At 35.6% G+C, this 25,601-nt stretch overlaps 1 protein-coding gene across 1 annotated transcript; it reads left to right on the forward strand.

Moving 5' to 3' along the window:
- The first annotated feature begins 18,693 nt into the window (after nt 1–18,693).
- Nucleotides 18,694–25,601, forward strand: LOC143554789 (uncharacterized). The gene is made up of 3 exons (XM_077044476.1): nt 18,694–18,826; nt 19,286–19,760; nt 25,385–25,601. The coding sequence occupies exons 1-3, from the start codon at nt 18,694–18,696 to the stop codon at nt 25,599–25,601; spliced, it is 825 nt and encodes a 274-aa protein (XP_076900591.1).

Genomic DNA, 25,601 nt, shown 5'->3' on the forward strand with positions numbered 1-25,601 from the left:
TTTTGTCCTTTAAGCATTGACAATTTATGGATTGGGTCCTTTAAAAAGTTTGGTTTCACTCGCCATCCTTTAAACGACAAACTAGTTCACTTATTGTCCTTTAACTTAACGCCCATCTAAAAAGTTTGTTAAATGATGGCAACTGAGGGTAAAATTGTAATTTCACCCATTTATTATTAATAGATAAGAAAGTGGATACCATAGAAAACATGTTTTATGTGAGAAACGTAAGAAACAATCTGGACCATTCAATTTTAAATCTAATGGATTAGATTCTGCCAACTAAACAATCTTGATTTCTATTAACAAAACGTTGCTTCCAAAGGTAAAATTGTAAAGAGGGATTTAAAAAAAATAAAACAAAACCCACAAAACCATGCACGTTCTTTTAACCTCCTAAACTCTTCAAAAACCAGTTCGAACTCCCCATCCCCAGTGACCATAAAGATGAAGGATTCGAAGGCAATCCATGGAAATTCCACCCGTAAGTGTCATAATTAAGTGTTGATTGTATATAATTTGAAAAGAACCCTAAAATTGTAGAGTGATTTTGGTGAGACAGTGATGGTTTTAAAAAAAGTTGTAGACGGTGCATATAAATTCGTCGTTTGAGTTGTTTTAATTTAATCAATTTGGTTGATTAATCGCATGTTTTGACGATGATGTTGTATGGGAAGTTGAAATTGGGTCATAATTTGTTGTGTGCTGATGTTCGTAACAATGGTGTTGGTATGAAAAAAGTGTTTGCATTGTTCAAATTATGTGTGTTTTTTTAAATTTATGTTGATGTTGTTGTTGAGGATCTGAAGTAGTGAGGTTTTGATTGTCAATTTTTTTTGTGTTGTTTTAAGAAATGTGTGTATGTTATTAGTGTTGTTTAAATAGTTATGTGGGTGATGTTAATGTCGAAAATAGGGAAGTATATTGTTACACCCCGTTAAGCGAATTGCGGAAGTGTAAAACGTAAATGCAACAGATACAACTGGTATCAAATACATTGTTCATAAAGAAACATTACTAACTAATTTACAATATATTACATCGTTCTAACATCTTTTACAAACTAGGCGATACAATCAAACCGGTTCTTCAATTACTTTACTTCTAACTCAAATGCCCACGACATCAATCACCAATCAGACACGTAACGCACAGGAAACTACTTCTCATATCTGATTACCTGAAAAGCATGTTAAAACAGGTCAACTACGAATAGTTGGTGAGTTTCATAAGTTTTAACGAAATCAGTTCTGCGCACCATACAGTCATAGTTTGTATGTACGCGCGTATATAAGAAAATGTATTTACATTTATATATGTATATCTACGTCTTTGTATACTGATATGTATGTGTATAAGTTTATGATAGAGTTTGAAACTACGATAAAATCGTGACTGCTCACTCGTACTTCGTGCCTTCATTTTCCAAATAAAATCAACCACTGTGGCCCCCTTTCCGCCAACAACGGTTCCACGTAAAATCACCACTATGGTCCCTCTTCTGACCACAATGGTTTCACGTAAACTCAAACATTACACATTGTATACACAAACAATTATTATTTTCTACACATAGAATTTCCTAAGCCTATCCACATAGTATGTATATATATATACACAATACACACACATATATATAGTATTTATCACATATTACTAATCACTATGGCCCTCTTTCCGCCCACAACATATATAATCATAATATTTTCTTAACACTCATGTCATAATCAAGTTATTTCGTTTAATAAGTTGCAGCAGAACTTGGCTCGTAGGCCATACTCCACTTTGGTTTATAAGTTGCAGCAGAACTTGGCTCATAGGCCATACTCAACTTTAGTTTATAAGTTGCAGCAGAACTTGGCTCATAGGCCATACTCAACTTTAGTATATAAGTTGCAGCAGAACTTGGCTCATAGGCCATACTCAACTTTAGTTTGGTACTATTGTGGCCCCCCTTCCGCCCACAATAGCCCCATGGTCATCACAGACCACGTTATTCCCCGTGGCCGTTACAGACCACGTTATTCACCCATGGCCGTTACAGACCACGTTATTCACCAATGGCCGTTACAGACCACGTTATTTCCCCAACCTGTTGTGTTTAGCATTATATAGCGTATTTATATAAACATGTTGTCACGTATGATTTCATTATGTTTTGGCATTCGTAGTGTTTCCATTTAATATATCAATCACGATAATAATCACCTTTCCTCAGCACGTAGTTTATCATTATGTTTGTAGGAATTTTTTATATATGAAGGTTCAGGTATTTTTCGTTCTGAACCGTTTTCAGATAGATAATGCATATGAACATGCTTTTCACCCCAAAAGTTCGTAACACAGTTTAAAGGGTGGGGTCATGAAACTCACGGTTTTGTAGGCACTCAGTGCGAGGTCAGCTCGGTGTTCGTTTCCCTTGCTATCACTTAGTCCCTATAGTCAATATTATAATATAATAATAATATTAATATTTTAATATTATTATAATCTTTATACCAAGCTGGGCTGTATAGCTAGTCTGGGTGTGGCTGTAAGACCCAGAAAGTGTCAATAGGCTTAGATTGTGATATTGTTCAATGTCTCATGCTTAAAATCAAACTTGGCTCATATTACCCGTTTTACCAGCTGGACCAAGTTGCTCGTTTACGCGTTTGGAAAACAGCTATGGGGATGTAAACTTGGGTAAACGTGTTGGTTGATAAAATGATTAAGTTATAAAGAAAGATCACAATTTAGAGGTCTGGATTCGCTATAAGGCTCGTTTCCGTTTATTTAGTTTGATTTAGAGAAAAACGCGCACAATCTATCCAAATTGTCCGGATTTCTGACAAAAAGTTTGTTTTTACATAATTAATCCGAAAATATGCTTTTTGATCACTCTTGATGTTTTGATATTCTAACAAGTTCGTTAATCATGAACTTGCCGGTTTTCGTCAGAATTAAACTTGTTTAATCTTCAAATTAGCACAATTAATTATCCGTTAATCATTAGATCATGAAAATTTAGAAATTTATCAGATAAATTATGTAGATTTTTATAAAAATATTTATGGAATTATTTACTCGTTTATAATTTTATAAAAAATCATTTTATGTGCTATAATTAGTCCGAAAATCATCCGTTTATACCAAATGATTTCAGAAAAACCCAAAAAAATTTCTGAGTGACCAAAACACTTCCCAAAATAACCTGTAGCAATTCCAGAAGCTTACAATCTTGCAAAATGTCATTTTCGGGCCAAAAACGACTACGAAAATCCGAATAAACGCAATTACACAAAACATACCTAGGGTTCTCCAAATGACCCCAAATTTCATATGTGATCAAAATATATCAAATATGAGTTCCCCATAAAATTTCGTAATTTTTCAAGCATTTTAACTATTTTTACCAAATAAACATCCCAATTCGGTAATAAATTCGCCAAATATTCTCGGATGGTCGAAAAATTACCAAATTTGGACAGGGACTCAATTATATTGCCCATGATGTCCCTGAAAAGTTTTGTGACCAAAAAATATGCACATCACAACCTTAACCTAGACAGCCCGTAATCGAATATTTCGGCATTACCTTTGCGGTTTTCGCCCGTTTTCGCTCTCCTAATCCAATTTCCGGGTTCTCGTGTTTCTATATAAGCTAAGTACAGGTCCTATATCACAAACCAAGCATGTATCATCAAGAGACCAGCCATGAAAGTTATGGTTTCGGTTAGGGCTTTAAATCGAACTTTTGAACCGTAAAAACGTCGTTTAAACCCTATAATCCGTGTTTATGGCCAAAAAAACTATAAAACCAGGTTCCTAACCACGTGTATGATTAAAACATGTTTTTGGACAATTTTTAGGGTTTTTGCATGGTTAGAAGTGATTTTTGGTAATCAAACTATGTTTATATGAAATTAAACATGATTAAACAAGTTAAATTTGATAGAAATAATGATATTACCTTAGGGTTTTGGCTTAGCTTTTGTTAGAACAGCAGATGTTGATGTTAAGGTTCTGGAAAATGACTAAAAATATCAAACTTTGCTTAATTTTAAAGAAAGGAAAATAATAATATATAGGGGCTTGGTCCAAGTTGGCAGGCTGGGCTTGTTGGGTCCCCTTTTGGGCCCATTTGGCCCACTTTTCTGGATTTACTTGCCTGAACGTGAAATTCCGAGTCCAAATTTATTTCGGGTTCAGTTTTTGGCAAAAAAATATATCGGGTGCGACAAACGGAGCGAAAAAGAGCGTTTTTCGGCTATTTTTGTGTAAATTTATAAAAACATATTATTTGTTTGTAAAAATCAAAAATATTTTCACGGATCGCTTAAAACATCCCCGAAATGTGTTTGGTAGATCTTTTTCGGCTTAACGGATGATACAATGCTTGTTTCAGAACTATCTTTCGCGTTTAAATCCGTAGCGGGTAGTTAAACGAGCATGTTTTCGTTTTACTAGTTTGCTATCATACTAAGGCCTTAATATCAGTATGTTGGCTTATAATAGGCATATATCTTGTATAGACGGCCCCTCAGGATATCTGGGTCATAACCAGACCCATTCGGTTAATCGTTCGTTCGTTACGCAATAAGCGGTTAATCGCTTATTCGATATGTGAATAATAAGGTGTGCTCGGTTTTGCCACGGATGTCACATATATTTCCCTTAAACGATCGTGGAAAAAATTAGCAGAGTTGTAGAGTGATTGAATGAGATCTTGTAGGGATTCATGAATAATTGGTAGGTTTGTTGTAACTATTTCTGCACGTTTCACAAAAATAGGACTGGGTTGGCATGTGATTGATTTTGTTAATTACAATAGTACCCTTTTCTATTTATTTATTAATTTGTATTTGGTGGCATGTGATTGGTTCTTATCATTCTAAAAAAACATATTTCTCATTTGATCATTCATAATATTTTTTATATATTATTAACCGTCTCTCTCTCTCTACCCTATCTCACACACACGCTTGCACATCTACTGACACCTTCTCCGCCACCAACACTTTCTTCTCCGGCCAACCATCGCCGGTGCACAACTCCAACACTGTCTCTATTTTGTATTCTCTCTCTTTTTATATTAACCCTTACCTTCCTTGTCCCATCTTGTTCAGGGCCATATCAACATCCACAACCCTCTCTAAATGGCCACTGCCAGCCACCTCGTCCGCCACCACCAACTATGGCAACCAGCAGCATCACCTAACTCCGGCGCTGCTGGTCACCAACTCACTAAACCAAATTTCTACTTGAACCTAATCGGTGGGGAAAAAGAGGGGAAACCATCTGAAGGAAGTCGTAGAGATCGATGGATAGGAATCAAGCCACCGGTCACCGTCCTCTTCGGTTATTTTACAAGAGTTGTGATTGGTTGTAGCTCATATAGTTTTTTTTTGCAACCCTAACGAAGCCAATCAAGCCTGTGATTTGGAACAATTTCAGTATTGTTTCACTAATCGATAAATTGATTACAAATGAACAGAGAAAGAGTGGGTGTGACTCAAGAAACAACTTGGTTTTCCGATGTGCGAGCATTTCAGATCACGAAATGAAATCTGACCTGATCCATGACGACGTTTCCACGGATTTTGAGATGAACGAACCACGTCTTGATCTTCTTCTTCCGCTGCGCCTGTGACCTGCAATGGTTTTCGGGGGAGTGGAGGTGACTGCTAAGATATCCTGAGGATTTCTTGTTCACAGACACAAAAAGGTGGTGGTGGCTCTTATTGAGCATGACCCCTTGATAAGGAGGTGGAGACCTCCTTATATAGAGTCTCATGGCCACCATCATGGTACCCTAATGGGCCTAGCCCAGTTAGGGTTACCTCCACAAAACCCCCTCAGCCCAAAAACATTGTATTAGTCCATGTAATGAAATAAGCCAAACATAATAGATTAAGGGTCGTAGAACCGGGTTTTAGTACCATACCCCTACAAGCCCCCAAGTCCAGTGTTGCTCCTGGGCGCGCAAACGTCTAGGTGGAGCGCTGGACTTTATAAGGTGTGAGGCGGTTTTTTCCCTTTTCTTTGGCCTTGTCTTTATTGTCTAAGTTTTGGGAGGTTTTCCCCATGATGGTGACAAGCTGTAAAAAAAATGAAGCCTGCACGTGAGGCGGCTTACGAGCTATAATAATAGAGCCTGCGCGAGAGGCGACTTGCGAGCTATGAGAATAATAATGACTGCGCGCGAGAGGCGACTTACGAGCTAAGAATAATAAAGCCTGCGCGCGAGAGGCGTCTTACGAGCTGAGAATGATATAGCCTGCGCGTGAGGCGCCTTACGAGCTATGAGAATAGTAAAGCTTGCGCGCGAGAGGCGTCTTATGAGCTTTGAGAATAATAATTAAGCTGGCGCGCGGGGCGACTTACGAGCTGAGAATAATAAAGCCTGCGCGCGAGGGGCGTCTTAGGAGCTGTAGCATAATAAAGCCTGCGCGTGAGGCGTCTTACGAGCTAAGAATAATAAAGCCTGCGCGCGAGAGGCGTCTTATGAGCTTTGAGAATAATAATGCCTGCGCGCGAGAGGCGACTTACGAGCTAAGAATAATAAAGCCTACGCGCGAGAGGCGTCTTACGAGCTGAGAATGATATAGCCTGCGCGTGAGGCGCCTTACGAGCTATGAGAATAGTAAAGCTTGCGCGCGAGAGGCGTCTTATGAGCTTTGAGAATAATAATGCCTGCGCGCGAGAGGCGACTTACGAGCTAAGAATAATAAAGCCTGCGCGCGAGAGGCGTCTTACGAGCTGAGAATGATATAGCCTGCGCGTGAGGCGCCTTACGAGCTATGAGAATAGTAAAGCTTGCGCGCAAGAGGCGTCTTATGAGCTTTGAGAATAATAATGCCTGCGCGCGAGAGGCGACTTACGAGCTAAGAATAATAAAGCCTGCGCGCGAGAGGCGTCTTACGAGCTGAGAATGATATAGCCTGCGCGTGAGGCGCCTTACGAGCTATGAGAATAGTAAAGCTTGCACGCGAGAAGCGTCTTATGAGCTTTGAGAATAATAATGCCTGCGCGCGAGAGGCGACTTACGAGCTGTGAGTATAGAAGCTTGCGCGTGAGGCGTCTTACAGGCTGTAAGAATAATAACAGCTTGCGCGCGAGGCGTCTTATGAGCTGTGTGAATAATAAAAGCCTGCGCGTGAGGCGACATACGGGCTATAAGAATAATAACAGCTTGCGCGCGAGGCGTCTTATGAGCTGTGTGAATAATAAAAGCCTGCGCGTGAGGCGACTTACGGGCTGTAAGAATAATAACAGCTTGCGCGCGAGGCGTCTTATGAGCTGTGTGAATAATAAAAGCCTGCGCGTGAGGCGACTTACGTGCAGATGTTGCATGCGCGTGCGCGTAGACTTTGGTTTTGTGTTACGCGCCACGCGCAGATGTTGCATGCGCGTGCGCGTAGACAGTGATGTGTGAGTATGTGCTGCGTAAGCATGTGTAATATGCGTGAGCACGTGTGATGCATGAGCATGTGCAATATGCGTGAGCATTTGTGATGCGTGAGCATATGGTATGAGGATTCCCAACCCTTAAGTTTGGCGCGTAGCCATATGGGATATTATGAGGATTCCCAACCTTTAAGTTTGGCGCGTAGCCATATGGGATATTATGAGGATTCCCATCCTTGGCGCGTAGCCATATGGGATATTATGAGGATTCCCAACCTTGGCGCGTAGCCATATGGGATATTATGAGGATTCTCAACCTTGAAGTTTGGCGCGTAGCCATATGGGATATTATGAGGATTCCCAACCTTGAAGTTTGGCGCGTAGCCATATGGGATATTATGAGGATTCCCATCCTTGGCGCGTAGCCATATGGGATATTATGAGGATTCCCATCCTTGGCGCGTAGCCATATGGGATATTATGAGGATTCCCAACCTTGAACCTTGGCGCGTAGCCATATGGGATATTATGAGGATTCCCATCCTTGGCGCGTAGCCATATGAGATATTATGAGGATTCCCAACCTTGGCGCGTAGCCATATGGGATATTATGAGGATTCCCAACCTTGAAGTTTGGCGCGAGGCCTGATGCGCACATGCACGGCGATGGAGTGGTGACTCGTGTGTGCGCGTGCATGGCGGAGGTCTCTTGCGCAAAGCCCAGATGATGGTTTCCGCGGCGGCATATGCACGGCTGTGGAGTGAGAATCCGCGGGCGCGCGTACATGGCGGCGGAAGTCTGGTACTTTCTGGATCTGCAATTTTAGAGTCAGATCTGCAACTTTAGACCTAAAATCCAGGTCTGGAATCTAGACCTAGATCTGTAAATCGGATCTGGACAGATCTGAAGCCCGGAGCAGATTTAAAACCATCAAAGACCCGGAGACCTGATCATTTGAATCAGGCCGTTTCTTCTTGCCCAGATCTGGAAGCCTCTTTTTAGATCTATGGATCTTTTTGAGCTTTAATAGAACAAGCCTTGAAGCCTTTTTCTGTAAACTTCCAGATCTGGGTTTTTCCTGAGAGAGATCCGACAGCCGAGATGAAGATCGAAGGGCAGTTCGTTGCCGTCCCACGGATGGCGCCAATGTCGAAGCACGAAATGAAATCTGACCTGATCCATGACGATGTTTCCACGGATTTTGAGATGAACGAACCACGTCTTGATCTTCTTCTTCCGCTGCGCCTGTGACCTGCAATGGTTTTCGGTGGAGTGGAGGTGACTGCTAAGATATCCTGAGGATTTCTTGTTCACAGACACAAAAAGGTGGTGGTGGCTCTTATTGAGCATGACCCCTTGATAAGGAGGTGGAGACCTCCTTATATAGAGTCTCATGGCCACCATCATGGTACCCTAATGGGCCTAGCCCAGTTAGGGTTACCTCCACAAAACCCCCTCAACCCAATAACATTGTATTAGTCCATGTAATGAAATAAGCCAAACATAATAAATTTAGGGTCATAGAACCGGGTTTTAGCACCATACCCCTACAGTGTGATTCAGGGAGAGAGAGTGTGCGAGATGACGGTGGTCAGGTGGGCGGCATATGGTGGTGGTGGTGCTGATTGATGGTGGTTGTGTGGTGCTGATTAAAGTTTGTTAAGAGACTTGAGAGAGAAGACGGGATTATAGTGGAGAGTGGGTGGGGTGGGACCCACATTAATTTAATATTTTTATATAATTATAAATTAAGCGGGTCCATCAAATATTTGAATTTAATCTATTTTGTTTTTAAATTTTAAGGGTATGTTAATTAATGGTTGAAAATTACTATTTTGCCCTCATATATATTAAACATACTAGAATTTAACGAAGTTTTTGGATGACAGTTAGTGCAAAGGACAAAAAATAAGACATTTTTTGTCGTATAAAGGACAACGAGTGAAACAAAACATTTTAAAGGACCCAATCCATAACTTGTCAATGTTTAAAGGACAAAAATTGTATTTCTGTCTTAATTTTATATAACAAAGTTATACTCATATTAAATATAAAAAAAATATTTGTTATTATGGTGATTTTTTTAGGTGTCGTACAAAAAAGTAATAGACGTTTCAAAATGATGGAAGAATTGACACGTACTTGCTTCACATGTGACTAGAGAAAATATGTGTTTTTCCATTTATGAATCTTCTTTTGGTTCCCACTTGACACATGTCAATCAACTATAACTTTTCATTTTTATTACCTTTTATACAATAACTGAACCCTAAAATAGAAATCTACTATAATAATAATACTATAATATTAAAACAAAGTTTTTTTTAACACCTGCCATTCACAAAGAGTCCCACCCTTTTATTTTCAATGCCTTTTATTCTAACGCGTGGCATACCCACAGTGTAGATCGTTAATTTAGGAACACAACGGCTTCAAACCCTATTTTTTCCAATCACTTAATGATGAACACAACGGTTTTTATCCTCATATTATCAAAGGTTATCTGATAGTCAATGTTACATACCCTATTTTTTTAGTCGATATTCGTAATCGCAATGATTAATGATGGATATGCTTAGAACTTTTGGATTTTGGAGACGGTTATGGATATGGGTTTAACAAATGTCTATCATCCGTTTCATGTCACTCGACGGTTCCTACTTCATACCGAATCGGAGGTTCAGAACTTGAATTTGAAATTTTTTTTCTTCTTTATTTAGATGTGTTAAAAATTGGGTTCCAATATGTAGAAACATAGATATTACATCAATATAGCAGGTAGGCGGACAACAAGTTGCGCCGCCACCCCTTTCTGAATTGCAAACCCTAACCTGCTAAAGACATACCCCTGCCCCTTTGGAGTCGACACATTGCTATGCACAACCTGTTGGACCCTGGTTAGAAAACGGATAGCTTCCGGAGCCAAGGAGCCAAATGTATCAAAAGCCAGAGGGACAAAAACATGTTGGTTCTCTTCGCAGGCTTTAGCATGTTTCTCCACCTTCTTCGTTTCAGCCCTTTTCATTGCTTGCCCAGCTACAAACCTATTATCCCTCAAACCAGCTAAGGGAGATACCCCTGTGAGGTCAACACAAGCGTGTTTTCCCCCGGCCCAACCAAAGACGAGCAAATCTGCCGGTCGTAGAGTGGATCTCCCTTCCGTGGGGTCTGTAAGGAAGTTTACGGGGGCTTCCTTTTTAGTTGAAATCAAACGCCAATGATAATGATGATTTTTTTATATGGATTACAATCTCAAGGTACTCGATTTGTGTAGTTTGATTTCATTGACGGTTAATTGGTTAACTGGCCGACGAATTTTAGTCTTCGTTTGCTTAACTTCTCTTATCAGATTCGATCGCACGAGAAATTGAACTCTGATCAGATGTCGTCAAACGAGAAATTGAACTTCTCCGACTCAAAAGGTACCGCTATACTTTGCTTTCGTAACCCTAACTTTCTGCTAACACTGGATTTCACCATTTTCTTATAGTATGTGGACAAGACACAAGAAATGATGCATATTAAAGTTTTCATGTTATTCTCCAGAATTAATTGATGATATTCTTCAAAAACTGTACCCGACATTATAAATACTAGAATGATGATTATCTGTTTGTTTTGTTTTGGCAGGCTAGCATTCGATAGGAAAAGGGACTAAGTAAGATTTTGGTAAGAAATGTGTATAAATGAAGTCTTATAGGTGTGTTTCCATTCCAGTTTATATATAACCACTTCAATCACAAATTCGGGTAACTAAACGACATTATTTTTATAATTAGTATTAACAAACTACGTTTATTGATTTGTAGGAACAAACTATAATTAGAATGATGAAATCTAATGACAAAGTTGAACCTTACTGCACCAACCATTGGGGCAATGAGCCAAGTACATGTATTAAACATTGTCAACCCATGTTATTGGTGTTCATTTTTGTTCTTGGCGTTCATTTCTCTGTTTTGTATGTAACCAAGAATTTCACTCTTGATTGGTTGATGTGGCATATATAACAATTAACTCAAGTTAATGGGATTGGTTTATTTTGTTACTCTAATTCAGTAGTTGGTTGTCTTTTTTGTTAAATGTGTACAATTTTTATAGTATGCTGAAAAGTAGTTGCTAGTATTTATTCCGATTATTTTGATGCTGATTAGTTGTACAATTTTTATAGTATGCTTAAAGGGCATTATACATTTTGCATTAAAAATACAAGTTTTTAATGCAAAATATACAATACTTTTTAAGCATGGTTTAGGGAAATATGTAATTTCAAAGTTTGGGAAGAGGAAATATGTAAATGCCCGGATTTTTACATATTTCTCATTCCTAAACCTTTGAAATTACATATTTCCCAAAAATACAAGTTTTTAATGTAAAATATACAATGCTTTTTAAGCATGATTTGGGGAAATATGTAATTTCAAAGTTTAGGAATGGGAAATATGTAAATACCCCTTCTACAATAGGCATGTGATGATTTACAACATTGCATATTGGATTATTAATAGTTATAGACAAGGGAACTACAAATTCAAAATGAATACATGTATGTAGTCTCTATGTGTTGATTCTTTTTTTGGGCTATTTTCTCGCCACAATTCAATCAGGAATTTAGTGTCATATATTGGATTATTTTTCTTTTCCTCTCTTTTTTTTTTTTGTTAAATTGTATATCTTAACAATTTAAACATATGAAAATATAAGTCATACAAAGTGACTTTTTTGTATATATTTATAAACACAAAGTCGAGGGGTTAGGTGGGGTTAAAGTTCTTCAGAGTTGATATAATTAAAGATATATAACATTACATTTTTAAACTCACGAGCGTTAAGGAATACTGCTGCTACAGGTGATGCCATGATGATGGCAGCAATGGCACATTCTTCAGGGTTGTATTAGTTCGTAGGGGAAAGGCACTATTTAGAATATGAATTTTGTCGGATATATATAACTATTTCGTGGATATTCGTCACCTTCTTTCCTTATTTTTCACTGTATTATAAAGCACATAGAATATCTAGAAAGTAGAAGGAAATGCTTAGCGGTTGACCTTGCTGCATTGGTTACTTTATCTTTTGTTTTGTATCTATATATTTTTTTTGTTGTGCGTCTGTTGCATTTATAAGTATAAGTTATTCACAAATGCATATGGTTTTTTTAATACAATAAAAAGCAATTTTGAGTGGTGTTTAGATTCATGTTTTGATGTATTAATAATGTAAAGGTCCTTGAAAGCTATGAATGAACGAATAGTAGTATGGTCCAGGTACAACAGTTGGTAGAGTTAGAGGAGGTTTTTTTGAACATTTTATGAATTTCTATCATGCTGTTTCCTTAGCTAAATTTCTATAATTGAAGTATAGAATTCTTTGTATTTTGTCTGTGGCATGTCACTAATACTACACTCTTCCACTTGGCAGTCATGTTCCTGATGGGCGAAGAACACTCGTTCATAACACGTGAAATGAGCGAATTATAGGCACATCACGAAATATTGAGGTACGCGTGACCTAATATTTGTACCAAACTAGAATAGACACCCGAGTCGCCGCGCGTTGCAACGGCGGATGTAAAACCGTTGTTTACATATTCATTTCATTCATTCACTTGAAAACATGAAATCGCCATCACCGTCACTACCGCTTAACATCCCCTCTTCCGTGGCGCGTAACTTTTGTGAACCATTATAAAAACCCTCGTGTTGTGGCAGGGGCGTAAATTGTGCCAAGTATCATCAATGTCACACCACCGCCATTGACCACCAACATTGGAAATGCTCATATAAAAAAGAAATAAATAAACGAAACTAATCATAGAAAACAAAAACTAAGTTAAATTAAAACGAACGAAAAGTAGACGTAAAAACAGTTCACCAAGCACGCAAAACACTTAAAACATAGAAAAAAATAAATAAATTAATCTAGGACCCGCGGGTTGCAGCAAAGCCGTTAAACGGGAAAACTATGTGTAAAAACGTTGAACCATACACCCACATTGCGGCATTTTAACTCGCAAAATTTTGACCAAAATGTAAAACGAATAATTTTTAAAAGATGAAAAGTATAGGACCAAAGTTGAAGGTGCAAAAGTGTTGAGCTTAAATTGTAAAAAAAAAAAACTAAAAGTATGTACAATCACTTAAGCCTAAGTTACAACTCTCTATGCAACCTTAGGTTGCTAATTATATATATATATATATATATATAGGCTATGTATAAAATGAAAACCCACTTGAGTTGTTAAAACTCTAGAAACTCATTCTCAACCACATGTTTTTAATTAATGTTTAAATCTTGTGGTCTATAATTAAAGTGAATAAAAAATGTAAATATAAATATAACTTTTTCTCTCTCCTGAAAACATATATAAAAATAAGTAAAAAACTGTTAAAAAATAGCAAAACATTTTTTTTTTGATGTTTCGACGTTTTGTATTAAATGTTACAATATATATTACATGTAACAAAAAAAAAAAACGATGTTACATATGGTTTTCGCGGGTTTTCACAACTCAAATGAGTTTTCATTTTAACCTTACCCTATATATATATATATATATATATATATGATTAGTATCATTTAAGAACTCTTAAATAATTTAAGAACTTGAACGAACTCTTAATAACTAACGTTTTTTTATAAACATTTTTGTATGTTGATGTTATTTAAGTGTAGTTTTATCAGTTTTGACATCTATATTTACGATTACAATTATGAAAATTGTTTTTTTACACATATGTAAATTTTTACCACATAAATTTTACACATGTGTAACTTGTGATTTAAATATGTGATCAATTTTTTTTTTTATAAATATGATAAAACAAGTCTCAGATAATTTTAATATATAAAAAAAGTTAAAAAAATATTTGGTTTTTAAGAGTCCTAAAAGTTCTGAACTTTTTTTGAGTTCTCAAATGAAACTAACCATATATATATATATACACACTCACTAACCCTATATGCAAGTTTGGTTAAGTTCTAATATTTTTTTGATTTCTCTGTCTGGCAAGCTTTTTGGACAGTCAGGTCATCATTTAGTGCAATTATTTGTACTCTTTTTTTAGGTTTGTAGAATTTGTTGAGGCACTACCATTTTACAAAAAAAAAAAAGAATAAAAAAGTCTACGACGGCAAGTTTGGTTAAGGTTTTACAATTTTTATTATATCGGTTTGGCAAGCTCTTTGGACAGTCAGGTCACCGTTTACTGCGATTATTTGTACACTTTTTTCAGGCTTGTAAAATTTGTCGAGGCACTATCCTTTTACTGAGAAGAAGAAGAAGAAGAAAAAAAGTCTACGACATAAATCAGAGCAGCAGTCAATCTCAATGAGTTTGTAGAGGCCAAAACAATTTAAAGAGTAGATCACACTCAACTTTATTAATATGATGTAAAGTGTTGTGTTATGTTTGTTAATTTTCAGTCATTTAGTAAGGTACTAGTGCTTTTCAAAAAAAAAAAAGTAAAGTACTAGTGTGAACACATTGTTAAATATAAATGTATTTATCCATTATAAAATTTTATTAATTTCAAAATGTTTGGTATCTAATCCCATGTAATACGGGAGTTATAACCAAGTGAAATAATATAGTCCATTTAGGAATTAGGAATATTCTTTTGGTAGTAGATCATTTAATGCACGGTAATTTGGGCCGGCCAGTTCATTGGGCCATTTTCAAACGTTCAAAGAAATATATGCAATTATGTAAATAATGGTTTGAGGCCCGTATACTATACGGAGAATTAATGAAAATTTTAAACTTTAAACATTAAGCAAAATACAATAAACAACACAATTATCATATATTGTTAATACAATTACAACTTATATTAAAATTACAGGAATTACAAAACGAACATTACACAAATATTTTACAAATAAGTAAAAAATTTATTTTTATACTACATTTGTGGTTGTATTAGTCAATATACATTATTTTTATCAAGATGCAAAATCTTTAGTTCATGTCTTCTTATAACTCTTGATAACGCGACGCATAGTTGTCCATGTGAGAATACGGGTTCTTTAAAGTTTATTGACTTTTCTACAGAGCTTACCTTCTCATATGTAAGTGCAAACAATACAGCTCCTCGCATTAGACGAACCCACCAAACTGTAATATGTAGAAATTTTTGATAAAAACATTATTGTTAAAATGAGTGATCCAACAATAAAGTAATTTAAATATAGTTTTAAGTTACCTGTTGTTTCACCCCGATTTCTTTAGCTAAATAGTTTTTTCTTTGTTTTTGGAACGACATTTAAATCACAAACAGGTCCCCCCAATCGATCGTCTACTTCTATTCTCAAGAGAACCTGTTGTAGGTGAGAAAAACCTCCTGACTCAACCTGAAACCCCTTATTTTTTTTACCATTGGTGGTATACGGTAAATAGCGATACCTTCTCTAGTTATGAACTCTTTTGTAAAAATTATATTTTGAATACCTGTATTTTGGAACAAAAATTTCATTAGAACCAAACTAGCAAGGAACTGAACCCAAACAAAACATTAAAGCTGAAAATTACAAATTAAAATTACATCAATCTCTCCAAACAATATTTTTAGGGAGATTGTTTTTTATCCAAGGTCTTTGAATAAATTTAATTATTATTATTCTCTATTGCATTTATATTCATATATTAGTTATTAACATGATAGATATTGTGATATTATTTACTAGTTTTCCTGAAGTGGATATTAAGTACTCAGTATTATATTAGAGTTTGTTGTTAGTTTAACAATTAACATTCTATGGCTTTGGCATAAACATGCATTTTCATATTTTAAAAACGCTCACATGCATTTTCATCAGTAGGACATTATAACACATGGTAGATCCATTTTTTTCCGTGACACAATTCACACTATCTTTCAGAAAAGTCACCATCAATATGACTACCTATAACATTTAGTTTTAGAGGCACCATGATAATGACGGAAGACCAGAAGATTAGTTGGTTTTCACTAGTTGGATCTTTAACTAAACAGGTTTATCTCACCACACTGTCGTGCCTTCGGGCGAGTGTTTACGGGCGTTGGCCTTAGGGTGAGGGTTTTTTCCGGATCGAAAGACGAGTGTATTCCGATATAGAGAATTTAGCCTCTAACTCATTTAAAGGATTCGTTAGCCATTAAAAAAAATAAAATAAAATACGACCATGTGTATTTACATGTTTAATTGCTGATAAATTTATAATGACAAAATTGTCAACTTTGATAGTAATTTAAATAAATCAAATCATCCACAGGTTCATTAAAGCATGCCATATATGGGTTTTTATATTATTTTAAAACTTAAAGTTGTGACCAATGTTTTAAAATCCGGTACGTATCAGCCGGTTAAACTGGATTTCGTACAGCACGTCAGTATTTTGAGTCTGATATTTTTGGCCGATACACAGTTTTTTTTTCCTAAAATATCGTTTCTACCGGCAAACCGGTTTTAAGCCCAAGAGCTTATTGATATTTGCGCACATATTTTTTCAAAATTACTCTTAACATAGCGAATAACATTGAAATGTGTAAACTTTAACGTTATTTTTGGAAAATTGAGTGCTTTTTTATTATTCTTTTCATTATGGATTAACATTTGGATTATCTTTATTATGGAATCATATGCTTTTAGGTTATTTTTGGAGTTGAAGTTGCATTATATGAAATTACAAGGTAATTTATTCAACCGGTTGAACCAGGAGGTTCAATTGGTTGTACCATTTTTTAACCGATTCCGGTACGGATTAAAAACCGGTTTTTAAAACATTGGTTGTGATAGCTCTATTCAACGATTTATTTAAAAAAAATAGTAGGTTTAATACAAAGAAACTGATTTCTGGGTCTCTGATAATGAAGTAAATGTAATTTAGATGTCCAGCCATCTTAGATGGCTAGATTGGATTCATCTTTCGTAGTGACAATCCATTTAAGCGACGACGTATAACTTTGTGGTGACTGGATCAATCATCTGAAATGACTGGACCCTACTCTATTCCCTTACACACAATTCTGCCACGTGGCAGCACAAGATGAGACCAGCAATCTAAGATAGCTGGATTGAACTCACATTCCAATCATGGCAAACTCACAGGGTTTACCATTTTGAAGATGACAATAGGGCTGTTCAAAAAGCTCGAGGCTCGTGGCTCGCTCGAAAAAAGCTTGAATGAAACTAGATATAAAAAGTTGATTTGTAACATCCTGAGCTGATTTGGATAATTTTTGTAACCGAGCCAAAATCGCCACTAGCTCGGCTCGAGTCATGGCTCGGCTCGTTGGCTCGATCTTAAGCTTGTTTAATTTCAAAATCAAGCTAGAGCCTAACTAAGTTGCCCCATTTAATTTCGAGCCCTAGCTCGAAACCACCCTGGCTCGGCTCGTGAACAGCCCTAGATGACAATATAATTTGAAGGCATGCAGGCTGACGTAATATAAGAGCATTTCCGATAAGTTCTCCATCTCAAAATCTAAAATTACTCTAAAAATCACTATATTTTCTCACTCATTTTCAATTAAATAATACTTTTTTGCACCGCTATCATTGTATTTTCTCTCCCCTGCACTCACAGCAACTTTCAAAAAATATTAAAAAACCATAGAGAATGAATAATGTTTTCTCCAAATTTAACTATAAACAGTAACATTTTTTTCTCTTTTCCATTGGTAACCACTCCAACCACACCCTAAAAAAATAGAGAACACTCACATAATATGGGAAACCCATTGTGAACTTGTGAGAGCACTGACACCTTTTGAACATTATTCTAACCAAGATTTTTCCCTCACCCCACTAAAATTCTCATGCGGGTTAGAAGTGTGTGTAAGAGAATGAAGCTGGATCCAGTTATCTTAGATGGCTGATTCAGTCATCGCATCGATTACATGGATTGCAACTAAGAAAGATGAATCCAATCTAACCATCTTAGATGGCTAAACACTTAAATTACATTTGCTTCATAGTCAAAGACCTAGAAACCATTTTCTTTAAGCCTACTATTTTTAACAAATCTCAATTCAACCCCCTATGTCAATTTAGCTAAAGAAAATAATTCTATAATATTATTTTAAAAATTACATGACCTATTACTAAAATATTGATATCCTACTACGTAAAACAAAAAATAATACTGTTTACAATGACCCAAAAAAAATCACATTAATATTATATTTTAATTACTAATATGGAAAAAAACGTGCAGATAGAATATTCTAAAAGGTGTTTAAATAGCCCCCAAATACTCGCATTTGTCACAGCTAATAAAGTGTCGTCCCTCATCTCGCCGCTTGCCACCACGGACGCCGGAAATGGGAAAAGCACCGTGCTGTGCTAAGGTCGGTTTGCACCGAGGTGCGTGGTCCTCCGAAGAAGATGAACTCCTCATCGATTACATTCAAGCTCACGGTGAAGGTCTATGGCGAACATTGCCTTCAAAAGCTGGTACATTAATCATCCAAATAATTACATATTGAATATAAGCTTGCTTGATCATGGTGTTTCTAGGGGTGTAAAAAACTACACCGAGCCAATCCTCTCGTGAGCTACTCTGCATTGACTCATTAAATGAGCTCTAACATAAAAAAGAAGCTTGCTTATTTAATGAACAAGCCTGGACCCGGTGTTTCATTTTTCGTGCTCGAGCCGGCTCACGAACATGTTATTATGTAGCTAGTTTTTATTTAATATATTAACAATATAGATTTTTATAATAATTCTTATTATATATATAAAAAGGTATAACTATTAGTAAAATAATTAATAAATAACAAGTAACTAGAGCGTAGAAGAGCTCAAGCTCAGCTCACCTTGTTACTTACTACTTTTGTGGATTCAAGACTCGAATCGAGCTTGAAAAACAGGAATCATGTAACTAACTACTTAATGCTTTTATGAACTTAGGGTTGCTTAGATGCGGAAAAAGCTGCAGATTGAGATGGGTGAACTATCTCCGGCCAGGTGTCAAGAGAGGTAACTTCACCTCCGAGGAGAATGAAGTCATTATCCAGCTGCATTCTATTCACGGCAGCCGTTGGTCCCTCATTGCCACCCATCTACCTGGACGAACAGACAATGAGATCAAGAACTACTGGAACGCTCACCTTCGGAAAAAAACTGAAAACACGAGCAACCGTGGCTCAGAAAAATCGAAAAACAAAAATTCAAAGAAAAAGAAAATATTGGACGATCAGAAGTCTTTATTAATGAGCAAGAATGATGGTGTGGAGGATGGAATGGGGAGTGGTGCATCGTCGAGTTGTACAGCTGACTTTGCAGATTTTGACTTTGACTTTTTGTTAGACGGGAAGATTTTCTTTGAAGGCGTAAACACAATCGACGATCAACAAGACGATGGTGTTTTAATGGATAGTTGCGAGTTAGTTATGCCGAAAAAGGAAGAAAGCTTGACGTTCGAAAAGCTCCATGATGAATACCTGAATCTACTAAATTTTGAAGAGCTAGATGAGAATATTCATGAGTTAAAATAAAATGATTCATAAAAAAGTATAAATCGTTGAATTTTTTTAATGGTTTTCTTTTGATCTACATATTTTTATTACCTATTATGTTAGCTAAATTACTTTTGGAATAAGATTATCTTAAAAAATCATGGAGTTAGACCAATAAAACAGGCTCATGTTAAATTTGGTAACTTTTATAATTTCTATCGATCTGGTTTTCATACACTAGCGATGAAAAAGATAAAAGTAAATACCTTGTAAATGAACATTTTAGTTGTATAAACTACATTTTACACGCAATTAGTGTATGAAACACAACCCCTGGTTAAAATTACGCAAAAGGTATGGTTCACTTTTCATAGTATTTCTTGGTTAAACCAGCAATTACCACTGTGAACAAAAGAAAATCAAGTCGGCTGTTAATGGCGAACTATAGTTTTTTTTCCATGTGTTGAAATTTTTGGTACTTGGTTGTCTATTATCTAAATATAGATTTTTTTTGGTTTATTTCAGGTCGATTTGCATAATAAAAGATAAAATTAAATCAAATCATGATCTTGTTGTTGACATGGTCCTTTAATCGATTGTCTTTCTGATTCATCTCGTTGGTTAGGGTTAAAGGAATACAGTTCTCAATAATCAGAAAACCTTAACTAAAGAGTTAAAATAATAGATTCACTTGTTAGCTATTTTTAGCAGTACCCTAACAATATAAAGACGCAATGAGTATACTTTTTATTACACATCTTTTTCGTTCTTTAATTAGTACTTAAAGGGGTGGTGGCGCAGTTTGTTGCCCGCCTACATGCTATATTGATGTAATATCTATGTTTCTACATATTGGAACCCAATTTTTGACACATCTAAATAAAGAAGATGAGTATATCTGAAAAAATTAGTACTTAGCAAAAGGGCTGAGTATCCTCAAGCAAAAACTTAAAAGTCGAGTGTCATTCGGTTTACTAGGGTTAGAAAAGATATGACGACATAAAAACGCTATTTAACTTGTTTAAATTTAACGTTACCTGATCAATCACCCTTCTGATTTTAAAACGTTAATTTTTAACATTTTCGGTACTTTAAAATATTTGGTATCGTGCATTTTCTTAGAATATTAAGAAATCTTATTGAGGTTATAAAACTTCTATAATTACTCATATTATATATATATATATATATATATATGCTAAGTATAAAATGAAAACCCACTTAAGTTGTGAAAACTCTATAAACCCATTCTCAACCACATGTTTTTAATTAATGTTTAAATCTTGCGGTCCACAATTAAAATGAATAAAAAATGTAAATATAAATATAATTTTTTCTCTCTCTCCTGAAAACATATATAAAAATTAGTAAAACATTTTTTTTTAAGTTTTGATGTTTTGTATTAAATGTTACAACATATATTACATGTAACAAAAAAAAAAAAACGATGTTACATGGGGTTTTCGTTGGTTTTCACAACTCAAGTGGGTTTTCATTTTAACCTTACCCATATGTGCTAAGTATAACCTTAACCTATATATATAAGAGAAAATTTCAAACTCATAAGAGAAAATTCCTAGCTACGTCACTGAGTGTGTACAATCAAATAAGCATAAGCATACAATTGATCTGAGCAAATGGCTTTCACATTTTGAGAATTGGTACTTAACCTTTAGAAGATGGGTTCTTTGTAAGGTTTATGGTGTTCATTGATTTTTTCTTTTTTAATTCCATTTGTGGAAGTAGAGTGGATTAAAGCTCTGATTGTTTTAATTCTCTTATTTTTATGGTGTGTGGATTCCTAAACTAGAGTTTTTGGTTGTCTATCAATTACATTGATAAGTGTTAGAATGAACGTTTTAGATACTTTTTCTTGGTGTACACATCTGTTCGATAAAATATGTTTGATAAGATGTCATTCTTTTTTGTATTTGGCTATGGTTTCGCAACCCCCGCAACGCGGGGGGTCGAAATACTAGTTAATAATTAAACTAAAACATAAACATTGGAAATACAATTATGAAATAAACTAAAACTAAAAAAATAACTAAAAATATCTAGTTTTCAGAGTCAGATGGGGGCGGTAGAGATCATGTATGTTCGATCAAGTTTGAATCGGTTATACTCTCTATGTGTTTCGTCTACCGGTTGATATTGGACGTCGTCTTCATCCTCGTTGTACTCGCAAATCACGCGTCCCTTGTCTTCAATAATCATGTTATAAAAAAGCATATTGCATACATCATCCGCCTAATTTTTTTTGGCGCCCATGCTCGTGTCGGGCTGGCCTCTGCGTGCCACTTTCTTTTTATGACACCAAAACATCTTTCAATATCGTTTCTTGTCGCCTCTTGAGCCCCCTTAAATTTCTTTTGTTTATCATCTTGTGGGCATGTGAAGGATTTCACAAACATGGACCATGACAGATATATTCTGTCACCAAGATAATAGCTGTGCTTGTATTCGATTCCTGAAACTTGAAAACTTGAAACCAACATCGTATATATTATTGTAAAACCCCGACTAATAGAGGACCATTAAATCATTATTTGAACCGGCAACACCAAAGAAGGCATGCAAAATCCATAAAATTTGTGAAGCAACTGATTGTAAGGATATATTGAGTGTGCATGATCACCTCGCATGTACTGACCTGCGCCAAGCATTGGGGCGATTCGCCCACTCCCAATGCAAACAATCAATATTACCAAGCATTCGGGAAATCCATGTTTTGTTTCATGCCATTCATATAATTTTTGAATATCGCTCCAAGTAGGGCTACATAAATATTTCTTGCTATATAACTTAATAATATTTTTGGTAAACCTGTAAACACTATCGCGTACATTTCTTTCGAACATTTGAAGATACTCGTCCAAAGCATCATGAACCGTGCCGTATGCCATATGCCGGATTGTTGCAGTGCACTTTTGTAGTGTCGTATGCCATATGCCGGATTGTTTTAGTCCTCTACAAAAGTGCTTTTTTGGTTCATGCATATGTTGCTTGGATCGGTCAATGGCTCAATGCACGGTAGTTTGGGCCGGTTGCGGTTAGTTCATTGGGCCGTTTCACACGTTTAAAGAACTATACGTAAATATTATTTCTTGTTCTAGCTACAACTACATGTGTTTAAAAGGAATCAAAATATGAACTTTTCTCCCCATTTTTTTTTATTTTTTGAACGTATACCCTAAATAGCTATTACCTTCTCTGATTATAAACTATTTTTGTACAACTTATATTTTGACTACATTTAATTTATATTATTCCTCTTTATTGGATTTATACTTTATTAAGTTATTAACATGTATGTAGATATATATTGTGACATTATATACTAGTTTTCCAGATGTTTATACTAAATACTCGGTATTATATTAAATTTTGCGTTTTGTTTAACATGATAACATAACATGGAATGATTTAGTATATCTAAAAAACAAGCTGCATTAGTATACCATATATATATGAAAGTAATTAAACTGAATTGCTTAGCCTTATGAGATGTGATTATTTAGTCCTTGAGTTTATGAAATGTGATTGTTTAGTCCTTTTGAGTTTATGAGATATGATTATAGCCCTTGAGTTTTTGTCTGCCTTCATGCCATCGTTTTTATGATCTTTGCAAACTGGTGGCCTCACCATCACCTCCAGCCAACTTACTAGCATCATCTACGGCGACTCTACCACCATCTCCTGTGACACCTCACAAATCCCCGCCAACGGGGTGATATGGCCGTCGTCTATCGAACCACATCCTTCCTTCCTGGTCATCTATGCAACGGCTCTCGACTCTATATATGCTGCCGCTTAACCAACTCGCCTAAACGATGCTAATTAATACCATAAGTACTTTTCGGTGATGGGGACAGTGGCTTCTCTTCTATGCTAAATTGAGAATAGACGAAAGAGATGAGGGGTGGCTAGGCAGTGGTGAACCAACAACTTAGTTCTACATAATCTTTTTGTGGGTTAATGTTATAGAAAAAGATTAAACGATCCAATCAACTTCTATTATTTTAATAAAGCTTGCAACAAAATAAAACAAATTGATTTGTGACTTAAAATTTATGATTACCATGTAACTTAATATTGTAAACTAAGAGATCATTCTCTAATTACTTGATTGTAATGTAAAAAATATTTAAGGAGGTCTACAGCTTCTACGAAGTAGCTTAGGATGTCTTAAGGTTCTACGTCGGAGGAATGACCATCGTGATATGCTTTTATATTCGCATTTGGATGTTCGAGCCTTTGATGGAATTTCTCGCGCAACTCGCGTGGGGAACACCTAGTTACGTATAATAGAACAACTAGTTACGTATAATAGAACAACTATTGTTATAAACGTGTGTTCTTATTTTGAAAACAGTCACTTACATTTTTTTAAACAACATTTGAAATCACATTCAATACCACTCACTCAATTACATTCTAACTAGTAACATAAACAAATTCATTTTTTTTTATCACGACTCAATTTACACTATCTTTTCAAAAAAGTCACCATCAATACGACTTCAAGAATTACATATATATTTAAAAAAAAACGTTTTTTTTAGGTATCTAAATTCTCACTATTCATCAAAAAAATTCATTTCTTAGCCACACAAATGCTTTGACTCATATGCTCTCCACTCTCTCATTCATCTCCGTCACCAATCACGAATAATCAAACAAATAAATACACATCAACAAAGACAAAGCAACAGCAGCTCAAGTACATTACTTTTCAAAAAATACTTCAATAAGATGATCTTTTTTTTTGCCCTTTGATCCTTGCTTATTAAAGTTACCATTAAATGTTTATATTAGCATATTCGGCTTTAACAATGGGGTTTCGGATTAACCTTAGACCGTGTTAACACAACCATTCACTATATTGACACGTGGTAATATCTTCTGAAAGATCGAATAATTAGAATAAGTTATACATTTGTTTACATAAAAAAAAAAAAAAGCCCGCATGTCACAACACACGGACGTAAAACCTTGTTTACATATTTAATTGCTGAAAATCATTTCTTAAGCGTTGTGGTTATAACAATAACAAAACAACTGTTAACTTTATTACTTTAATAATCCATAAATCAAATCATTCACAAGTTCATTCAATCATGCCAATATTTGAGTTCATATTATTTTAAAAATTGGAAGTTTTTGACTAACCATACAAAGCTGTGGGCCCCTTCATCTCTATTCCACCGCCCGGTATGTTATGTAATTGTTTATGTATCTATTTAAAAAAAAACCTTAATATTATTTTACATGCGTAAACGTTATGTCTCTTGAAGTATAGATACAAATATACATACAATACACGGAACACGTGACTACATGTGACAACGACCTATGACTAAAATATTGGTATCCTACGTATAAAAAAAGAAAATACTGTTTACATTGCCCCAAAATAACTATATTATGTCTCTTTTGATTACTAATCAAACCTGGAAATAAAAACGTGCAAATAAAATGCTGAGAAAGGCGTTTAAAAGGCCACGAAGTAGTCGCATTTGCCATAATCAACAGTGCCTGAAATGGGAAGAGCACCGTGCTGTGCTAAGGTCGGGAAGACTTTCTTTGAGGTGAAACCGGAAGGTGTAAGCACAATCAACGGTCAACAAGATGATGGTTTTTTAATGGACGGTTGTGATCTAGTTATGACGAAGGAAGAAGAAAGTTTAATGTTTGAGAAGCTCTATGATGAATACCTGAATCTTCTAAATTATGAAGAAGAAATAGATGTAAATATTCATGAGTGA

Source organism: Bidens hawaiensis, unplaced genomic scaffold, assembly GCF_021521415.1.
Source record: "Bidens hawaiensis isolate Kalapana, Puna unplaced genomic scaffold, B.hawaiensis_p1.1 tig00017854_1, whole genome shotgun sequence".
NCBI lineage: Eukaryota > Viridiplantae > Streptophyta > Magnoliopsida > Asterales > Asteraceae > Bidens > Bidens hawaiensis.

What these genes read in the sequence shown, in the direction of transcription:
- LOC143554789 (XM_077044476.1), top strand. Translation starts at nt 18,694, where the DNA reads ATGGGAAAAGCACCGTGCTGTGCTAAGGTCGGTTTGCACCGAGGTGCG. An exon ending in AACATTGCCTTCAAAAGCTG is followed by an intron (nt 18,827 to 19,285) that starts GTACATTAATCA and finishes TTATGAACTTAG; the next exon opens with GGTTGCTTAGATGCGGAAAA. An exon ending in GTTTTAATGGATAGTTGCGA is followed by an intron (nt 19,761 to 25,384) that starts GTTAGTTATGCC and finishes TGAAATGGGAAG; the next exon opens with AGCACCGTGCTGTGCTAAGG.